Source organism: Parus major, chromosome 2 (assembly GCF_001522545.3).
Source record: "Parus major isolate Abel chromosome 2, Parus_major1.1, whole genome shotgun sequence".
Lineage (NCBI taxonomy): Eukaryota > Metazoa > Chordata > Aves > Passeriformes > Paridae > Parus > Parus major.
Window position 1 is genome coordinate 80,709,555 of NC_031769.1, and position 10,305 is coordinate 80,719,859.

The window sequence follows — 10,305 nt, forward strand, 5'->3', positions numbered from 1 at the left end:
AGAGAAAAACCACAATAAATAAATCAGCGCAGTGCCGGGTGGACAGGGATCTGTACCCAGAGGTACCGATTTTCCAAATCCACGAAGAAGGGACTGCGGTCTGGGGTATTTATAGGGATTTTTTTGTATCCTGAGGCAAAAACCTGGGATGAGCACAGTCCAACAAAGAGTCTGGATGTGTGGATGAGTAGATTTCCTGGGTTCATTGAGCTGAGTCAACAGTCGATGGGGCAGAGTCCTTTCACATGCGGATGGCTCTGAGTGTCTTCTGATTGCATTTCCCGGGGTTGAGTGGCCAGTATGGGTGCGGAGTAGATGGATATCGCGACCTGGCTACTCTTATTGTCCGGTTTGATTGCCTGTGTCCTGCTCTTTATCTTGTGCTGATAAGCGTCGACGTCGATCGTTACTGCCTGACTCGGGAAGGAATCCTTGGATTATTTTGCATTTTGTGTCTTTACAGTATTACAAATATAGCATATAATTCTTTATTCTCCTTCACGAATTTTTATCCAATGCTATATTTATCACAAGATGATAGCTACAGTTCCAAAACTGACATTTTTACTTGGAGCAGACAATATACCCTCTTTTTGAATTTCTGTAATTCTCTAGTGTCTCAGTTCTAGAAGACAGGTGTCTGCTAGGGAGGGCAGGAGCCTCCCTTGGGATGAAAGAATGTAGACCCCCTCCCTTCGAATTATTATAATTTTGAAATCAAGGGGTTCTCAGGCAGAGATCTGGGGATAGGAATAACAGTTCTTTCCTAGTATAACCAGGCAAACAAACAACAATAACTACAGCATTAACAAGAAAACAGAACCAGGGACCCTGGGACAGCTTTCTCAGCTGAAACGGGGTGGAGGAGAGGCTTGTTTTCACAAACCCCCTCAGGCGGGCAGTCCCAGTGCTCCTGCAGGGCTCTGAGGAACAGTCGGCTGGAACAGCAGGGGTGAGCTGAGATCCTGGGCCGGTGGCTCAGGTGTATCAGCAGCTCCGCGGCGGTGCCTGGCACTGCCACACGTCCCAGCAGGACAGGGGGTGCGAGGCCACCAACAAAGAGGGGAGAAGGAGAAGAAGCAGCAGCTCCATCTGGGTGATGGCGAAATTCCCTTCTTTCTCCCGCAGCAGCTCCGCGACCCAGAGAACAAATGTCTTTCTCTGAAGCCGAAGAAAGCAAGAACTGTCCCCACCATACTTTCCTGCCCCATTCCCCCCTGTGCCCTGCCACTCTTTGTCCTTTGTTGAGCACCCACTAAGTACCTACAGTTAGGTTGTCTCCACAGCTAATGGGTAAAAATTCCACGGGCAGGCCAGAACAACAACAACAACAACAACAACAACAACAACAACAACAAAGACACCTAACCCTCAACATCTAGTAAGTACAAAAATCAGTCTAGACAATATACCATGCCTGCAGACAGAAATTCAGCTATGCACTTAAAAGAAATAAAGAAATCCAAGCTTTGTGTAGGCATTCAAATTAATTTTTCCTCTGATTTTGGTAATTTTGTCTGTGCCACACCATAATGCAGATCAGTTTCACCATCTGCCTATAAAATACCAAGAGATGCTACATAGTTATTTAAAAATCTTTGGTCAGTACAAATGAAGATAAATGGTTGTCTGGTTGGTTTTCATCTACAGTACATGCATTGGATCGCAAGACCCTTATTGTGGCTGGGACATGGTGATGAAGAAATGCACAACACTGGAAGGAAGTCTGAGCATGAGTCAATGGGAGCAAAGCATTACCATGTGTCCAGTAAGTCCAAATGCATTAATTTCTCTTTTAAAACCTTTGATTCCATGTGAATTTCATGAGAATGAGCTAGCATAGATTTTTCAAGCTCAGAAGTCTGCATTTAATTCCACTTTTCTTACGTTTTCCCATCAGATTTAAGCAGAATACCTAATTTCTATTTCTTATCAAACTACTTATATGATAAAATTATTTAGTGTAATTTCAAAGGGTGGGGTTTTTATAGATCATGTCTAATTTCCTACCTTGAAAACAAATGTTTTCTAAGATTAGTGATATTTACATATTTTTCTCTGCAGAATTTTTCTCCATTGTGTGCTTTGAAAAAGTTTAATCAGTAGTGGTACAATCTTTTCTTTTAGGATTATTATTGCTAATATAAAAAGCCAAATAACATCTTCTAAAGTCCATGAATTGGAAGGCTGAATTCCATGAATTAAGTCTCACCCACATTATCACAGAGGTGATAATTATAGTAAATGCAGGGTCTATATTTATAATGGCTTAAGACTTCTCTTTAAAAAAATATTTTGAATAAATTCAATATAATATAAAAAAGCACCAACAAAATTGATTTGTATCTCTCATTTTTAATTTTATTCTGGTGTTGTTTTAATATTCCTTCTTTTCTCTCACTCCAAAGCATGAAAAAAGAGGGTTTAGAAGTATCTTTCTTGTGCTATTGAGCTTTTTTTTTTGTCCCTACTTACCAGTGGGGCACATGCATCTATAAACTTATGCTCACAAGGCATTCATGTTTTAATTTCTATGTGTCTACAAGCTCCCTTTAACATCTTGATGACACTTTCTCTCCTAGTGAACTAGAGATGTGCAAAATCAGCATAGTTCTTCTAGCTTTGACTTGTGCTCTCTACATGTATTGCAGCAGCCTCATAGATACAAATACTACAGTGATTCTGAGGGCTTTGAGAATGTACTCCTGTGTTCTGACTGTGTTTGATATTAAATAGCAATTTTATAAACATTTCTTCAAATTTTTAAAACTTTTCAAAAATGTTTGTCTTGTTCTGTCTTTTGCATCCACCTTCTCACATAGTGTAGTAAAATAGGCCTGCGTAGGATTCATCTGCATTAGCATTTGAGCTGAAATCAGGAGCAACTTTGGGGAAAATACTAAGATTACTGAAATGCCTCATTTTGTAGATATTTGCATGGGCATTCAGGCTGCTGTGCTTAGTCTTTGAATTGTGGCATTAGGCCTTATTTTCTTTTGTAGATACAGAACATGAGGCCAAGATGGAGTGGAGGGAGGAATAATTTAGAAAGCATAATTCCATTCTCTTCCATTCAGCTGGTAAAACAATTACTTAGTATCTGTTATATGACATGTGCATAGGATATAGCAGTCTAGTCAAAGCAGGGTAGCACCTAAGTCTTGCTTAGAAATTTATCCATAGTTGTGATACTTATCCTGCTAATCCAAGACTCAAAAACCTAGTTGACTTTCAAACTTCAAAGGAATTTTGTCTTTGAGCAGACTGATAATATAAGGAAGCCTGCATAATGTAAGGAAGATTTTAGAATTATCTATCTATATTGGTAAGTGCGTGTTTACATCTTTATGGTCTTAAAGCATTATTCACTACATAACACATTTTTGAACAGATTGGAAAACTTCATAAAAACTTTCCTCTAAAGTAACACAGTATTCTGGAAAACTGCAATCAATTAAAATTTTGCTTAGGGAGGCTTTCAAATATTTGTTTTTATAGCATTTTTATGTGCTGTGCTGTGCTGTTCTCATAGGATATATAAGCCAAGATGTAATTAATTTAATTTTGTAGGCAACTGAGCTATGTGTATCCTTAACATGTGCTGGATATATTCAAGGTACTGTTGCAGGCACAACATAAGAGAATATTCAAAATCTACTCTCCCTCTTTTGGTTCCCAATTGCTTCCAATATCTTAATTGTTAGTAAAATTACTCGTATCTTTTTAACATTGTAGAATTTTTTTTAGATTAATGAATGACCAGCTTCTTCTAAAATTGGATCAGAGAGTGGTCTGTTTATACAATAGTTTAGTCCAGGATAAAAAGTGTGACCAATTTCCTTTGAGAAATTATTTCCTACAGAATTATTCATATGGCTGAGTTTCAAGAGGAAGAACAAGGGATGGGACCACCTTGATTTGAAATGATTTATTGCTCAAATAGCCAGATAAGACATCAGTCTCAAGGCATGAGGTTTAGAGAAGCAACAAATCAGCCATAGCTTGAGGAAGGCATGAGTTTCTTCTTTGCACAGCAATATATTAGCAACATTTTAGCCCAATAGACAGTTGTCACGAAATTTGTTCACACTTATTAACCTTTACTTAATTCTGCCACACTGTGTCTGTCTTTTAACCAATAAGCTGATAGGTCACGTACTCACATACTTTTCTACTACTGTTTCTCGATCTTTAGCTTACTCTATACATCACACTATTACATCTTAAACCTCAAACTATTTTACTTAATACAATTTCTTACCTACTCTAGGCATATTCTTACTTATAACTATAGGAACATAAGTTTATAATTTCTGTACCCAATGTGTAATTTCATCACTACATCAATCCAAGCTCTTTCCAAGGCTGCAAATTGAACCCTACAGCATTTGTAGAATTTTCTATTTTTTGATTCCCAGCAACTGAGTACTTACAGGCATGTCATGGTAGAGGAGAGAGGTGAGTAGGAGAGATAGATGAGCATCTGTGCTACCATCTCTGGACTTTGAAGATTACTTTTGAAAAATGTTGTTATTTTGGTTATCTTGCCCTGATTTAATTCTCAATTTGATTTTTAGGTTATTGTTTCAGTTGGCATGAGTACAGCAATTGTACATAAATATGGACACTAATTAATGCTATGGCATATATATCCACTTTGATCTTTTCTAGTTGGTCATATATCCCTATTATTCATCCAATAATTTTTATGGTAATGAAGATTCATTGTTTTTTGAAATATTTTCCAATGGGACAACTTGCAATCTATCACTTAAAAATATGCTGACATTCTCTAGGAGCTTTTACAAGGAAGGTAAAAATAGTTTTTAAAAATGTTTTTCAGGATTTTGGTTTTGTTTGTGTTTTTGGTTTTGTTTGTTTGTTTAACAGAAGTATGCAACATGAAATAGCTTTATTTTAACAGTTATTCTCAGAGAAAGTGTAGTATGAGATCTAAATTCACTAGGAGCTGCAGAAAATTCTACAGACTCACTAAATTCTACAAAAAGTAATCTCAAACCAAAAAGACCTCTTGACAGAGTTAAAAACTGTGGCCTCTACTCAGAGTGCAGAGGCACAAAGCAGGAACATGAGGTGGGTGCAGAGGGAGACTTGAGACAAAGATAGGTATTTGAAGGACATTAAAAAGTAAGAAAGGTCTAAAGGTATCTGCAGAAGGGAAAGGGTTACAAAACCAGGGTGGTAGGGAAAGCGAAGTGTAGCCATGCCAAGATGGTCTGATTGACTGTGATTTTACCCTTGAGGTGTCAGATTGTGAAAGGTTAATGGGCATGGATTCTGGTGAGGGCTGCAAAGGCCTCTCATTGGTACATTTTGCTTCCCTGCAGTCCTATGATGAAATTGTTTGATATCACTTCTGAAATGTAGATACTCAAAGAGAGACAGAGCAGGTGAGTCATGGGGAACAGCAGAGACAGTGGGACAATCTTTGCAGAAGCAAGGAAAAATAATGAAGAAAGAGAATATGTTATCCATTTATCTTTCTGAGTTCAAGCTTTCAGCTGTGTTTTATGTATGCTTTCTCTGCCACTTAATAGGTCTTATGGTAACCATATACAACTGTTAGCTTGTCTAACCATAGACAAGCTTTAGTTTGTAATTGTAGATGCAACAATAAAGATGTTTTGAGGCAGTACAGAAACAGAAAGCAGTAAAGGCATTTTCATATCTCTGACATAATTAGATTGGGGACATAGAATTGTTAGTTTATGGACTATAAATATTTGGTAAACCAGCAGTGTAAGAGAGAATGAGTCTGCTTATCACTTAAAAGGAAGTATTTCTTGTTGTCTTACAAAATCCTACATATAAACTCTACATGAGAAAAGGTTGGTGAGTTATTTTCAATAAATAGCTGCCAACAGATTTTGAAATGATGAATTATGGTTCTGTCAGTTGTAACTGACGGAATATACACATAGCTGTTCTTGCACAAGTAATACTTCTGAAAAATAAACTGTGGTAATTGCAATCAGTAGTGAAATTATGGTATCTTTTCCACAGTGGAAAGAATCAGCCAACATCCAGAGTGCCAGTGGAAACATGCCTTATGTTGTAATTCAATCTCTTGTATCTTCAAAGTATTTGTGAAATGTACACTTCTCTCACCACTGCTAAATTACTAAAAACAGTAAAGGAAGACCATTTCAGATCGGTTATGACAATCTACAACTTAAATTCCTGTTTCAATATATGTGCAAATATTCAAGTGTTATCTTCTTACACATTAGATGAAAAATCCATGACTACAAGTGATACATATTTTATTCTTACTAATAGTGAGTTTAAATGCTACTTAGCCTGTACTTGTTGGTGCTGTTGTCTTGACTGAAAGTTTATATGCAGCCAAAAAAAGGCAAAATCCTTAATATTTAAATGAAAAAGTGGCCATTGTTTCCATTTAGGATCACAGATTTGTCAAGATTAACACCTTGCTAAAAGTATATTATGAAAATCTGTCTTTACTGGGAGATGAATTCCCCATGTCCTGCCCCATTTTCTTTAGAAAAGCTCATTTTCTAGCTCATTTTGTTTCAGCTGGGCAATGAAGATTTAATATTAAATGTGTTACAGCTGCTGGATGGAAACATTCCAGTCAAGATGAGAATGATCTGAACTTTCCAGCCAAAAGTGTTGAGAATTGAATTCTGTGGGAGGAAACTGTTTCATCATGTAGGGTTACATGTTGCTTTTTGGAGATGTTTCTAGGATTTATACATATAATTTAATTTAACATTTAGTGTCTGTCATATTTAAAACCCCATTTCATCCTTATGAAATGCTACTGTATGACACATGCTCCAAAATCTGTTTTCAAAAAAAGACACTCATCGTGAAGATTTGAGTTTGATCAATCCAGTTTTGTTACCGTGGACTATTTCAGCATCTGTGTTTAGAATCGGAGGACTGTTTCATTAGAAGGAAACTGAAAGATCATTTAGTTTGAATTCCTCCTTGCCAAGGGCAAGGACATCTTCCACTAGACTACATTGCTCAAAGCCCCATCGAACCTGACCTTGAATGCTTCCACAGATTGGCCATCCACAGTTTCTCATGGAAAACCTGTTGCAGGGTCTTGTCAACCTCATAAAGAATTTCTTCTTCGTTTCTTCCTTATCCTCTGCTGGTTCTTCTTTTTGATCATGGGTTTTACTGTCAGTTTCAGGCTTCCATTTTCACTGGAATATTTTAGGAAGTAGGGAATACAGAAGAAAATTGAGAGGCAGGCAAGCATGGTTGTGAAAGGTAACAGTTAGTTGTGATTTCTGTTATTGCTATGGTGATGGCATCCAATGTCTCAAATTGGTCAGAAGTTTTGTAAATTATGCAGCTACAGGGATTATAAAGGGACATTGCTGTCACCCTGAAAACTCAGCTTCTGAGCTTGCTGACATGGTTTTCTAAAGACTTTCCCAGGACAGTAACTGTAAACATAGGTATGTGTACATTCTTTCTGTTACACATCTTGTGATGGATATCTCTCATGGCCAGTGCAGTGAGAAAGTGTTATCCTGACCATCCAATCCCTGGCCATGGTAGGAAGCCTATAAATCCTGGGAGGAAAAATAAACTCTGCTCTTCTTTCCACCACACCACGTGATCTATTCATCTTCAACGGTAACACATTGCTGCCTGGAAGATGTATTTGTCCAGTGGAAGCTGCTATTGTTCGTGGCTAAAGGCTAAACCTCCATGCACAGCAGAATCAAGAGGTTATGTGAAGGAACTCTCAAGCCTCAGGTAAGCTTTTCTGTTGTATTTGTTTCCAGATGAGGAATCTGACAGTGGATGGACATTTTGGAACATGGTCACAGTGGAAATCTTGCACCCACACTGATGGTACCAGTGTTGGCTCCTGCTTGTGCAGGACGCGTGTGTGTGACAGTCCTGCTCCTCAGTGTGGAGGATGGCTGTGTGAAGGACCAACCATGGAGATTGCCAACTGTTCCAGGTATGCAAGGCAATTTCAGGTTCTATCATTTAAAAAAATTTAACTTAAAGCCTACCATTTGAAATCTCCCCTGAAATTTACCGATCCTATTTTGTGCATGAAAGGGCAAATAAGATATTAGAAATTTTCTCTCAGACTTTGTAGGAGAGAGAATGAGTCAGAGAGAAGAGTCATTTCAAATGCTGTAGCTGTGTACCAAATAATGTCCTCAGGTAATTTTAACAAAAAGCTCTGAATTAGATAATATCCAAAGTATAATACTTTTCCTCTGTTCGGTAATTCATACAACTTTCTTTTCTGGAAGTTAGAATGGCTTACTTTTTTGGACATCTCATACTACCATTGTAGTCCCCCTTTCTTCCCTGGAGAAATGTTTTCACTGTATCTTTCAGTTGTATCATGATAGCAAGTTGTATTATAAGTCTGTATAGAACTCTTTAGCTACTCTTTTGTCTTCTTCAGGAGCTTAAGCACTCCCAGAGAAAATCAGTGAGAGCAGATAATTTCAAAGAGACTCAGAACATTACGTATGTGGAACTGCATCAGAAGTTCATGTTTAAAACATTATACACATACATTATATGTACTTTAATTGTAAGACATAACATATACTGATGCATTATGATTATTTTCAGTGATTCTTTCTGGTTTTTGTCTTTTTTTTTAACATTGCGATCACATCATGATAGTAAATAAAACTGATTACATTTCTGCACAAGGTAACTGCAAGCTCTAAATGAAAATTGTCTATTTTAAGAAAATTATTAATAATACATTAATAATATATTATGTTAACACATATAACAATATATTATATAACACCAGGTCAGGAGAATGATAGAAAATATAAACATGCTGTGTGATATTGAACAATCAAACAACTGTCAGGTTTAGAAGGGAACTTGAAATGTGAATTGGGACTAGGATTCACATTCTACCTTTGGCATTATTACACTACTATTTTAACATCTTCTGCTAACACTGCTATATTAGTAGAGCATTGTTTTAACTTTTACTTTTATGATGAAACATCAAAAGCTCAATATAGATTAGTTTTATTTTTCTTTATTCCTGTTTGTGTTCTACCAGTACAAAAAATTGCCAGCTAGACAATTAAAGTTTTGGATAACAGCTGAAGTGCATAAATTTTTTTTACTAGAATTTCATAAAGGCAAGCTACAGGATGTGAACTCTCTTAGCCTTTTTGTTACATTACAGGCAAGGAATTTACATCAGAATAACCTGTTAAAATTGAGAACTAATGCATTTTACAGCTTACTTTAGTGTCATAGAGTCATTTAGGCTAGAAAAGACACTTAAGATCAAGTCCAACCATTAATAAGCACTGCCTAGTCCACTAAACTATGTTCCCAAATACAACATTTGCCAGTATTATAATGCCTCCAGGGATGGTGACTCCACCACTTCCATGGACAGCCTGCTCCAGTGCTTGACAACCCTTTTGGTGAAGGTATTTTTCCTAATATCCAATCTAAATCTCTCCTGACACAACATGATGCCATTTTCTCTCACTCTGTCCCTTGATAAAATTAAGAGATCAATGCCTGGGAGAGGAAACCAACCCCCACACCATTACAGTCTCCTTTCAGGTAGGTGTAGAGAGAAATATGGTATCCTCTGAGACACCTTTTCCTCCAGGCTTTAATCACTTTCCTTTCAGAAAAGGTAGCAAAATTTGACATTTTAATCTCCCTAAAAATGATATGTCATTTAGTTTCAGAACATTGATACAGGAGTTTGCATATATAGTTTACCCAGAACAAAGTGACCAAAAGCAAATAAATATCTTTGTATCTTTGTAATTTTTGTGTAAGGAGTTAATTTTAGCAGTTGCTGATTACAGATCATGTAATATGGAATATCAGAGCACCTTTATTTTGATTTAGTATTCTTGAAGAAATGGAACATGATGCAGTATCAATGACTTCTACAGAAATATTAATAGGCCAGATTCTGTTGTCAGTCACACCTAATCAGCCATTCGCTATGTATAACAGATGACAGAGCCTGAGCTTTTTATTCTACCAGAAATGGAGGCTGGACAACTTGGACTTCTTGGTCACCTTGCAGCACCACTTGTGGAATAGGCTTTCAATTTCGTCAACGTTCCTGCAGCAATCCAACTCCTCGACATGGAGGACGCGTCTGCGTGGGACAGAATCGTGAGGAAAGGTGAGTTATCTATTGTATGCTCAAATTTCATCTGTACAGTGGTATTCCGCACAATATTTTCCCCTTTATTTGACACGGTCTTCCCTTCCCTTCCCTTCCCTTCCCTTCCCTTCCCTTCCCTTCCCTTCCCTTCCCTTCCC

At 37.3% G+C, this 10,305-nt stretch overlaps 1 protein-coding gene across 1 annotated transcript in view; it reads left to right on the forward strand.

Annotated features, from left to right (window-relative positions):
• SEMA5A (semaphorin 5A) overlaps positions 1-10,305 on the forward strand; it is a 233,479-nt gene that overhangs the window by 149,943 nt on the left and 73,231 nt on the right. The window contains exons 11-13 of the mRNA XM_033519333.1: positions 1,651-1,768; positions 7,791-7,972; positions 10,022-10,165. Coding sequence (XP_033375224.1) covers positions 1,651-1,768; positions 7,791-7,972; positions 10,022-10,165 — 444 coding nt within the window. The remainder of the gene's footprint in view (positions 1-1,650; positions 1,769-7,790; positions 7,973-10,021; positions 10,166-10,305) is intronic.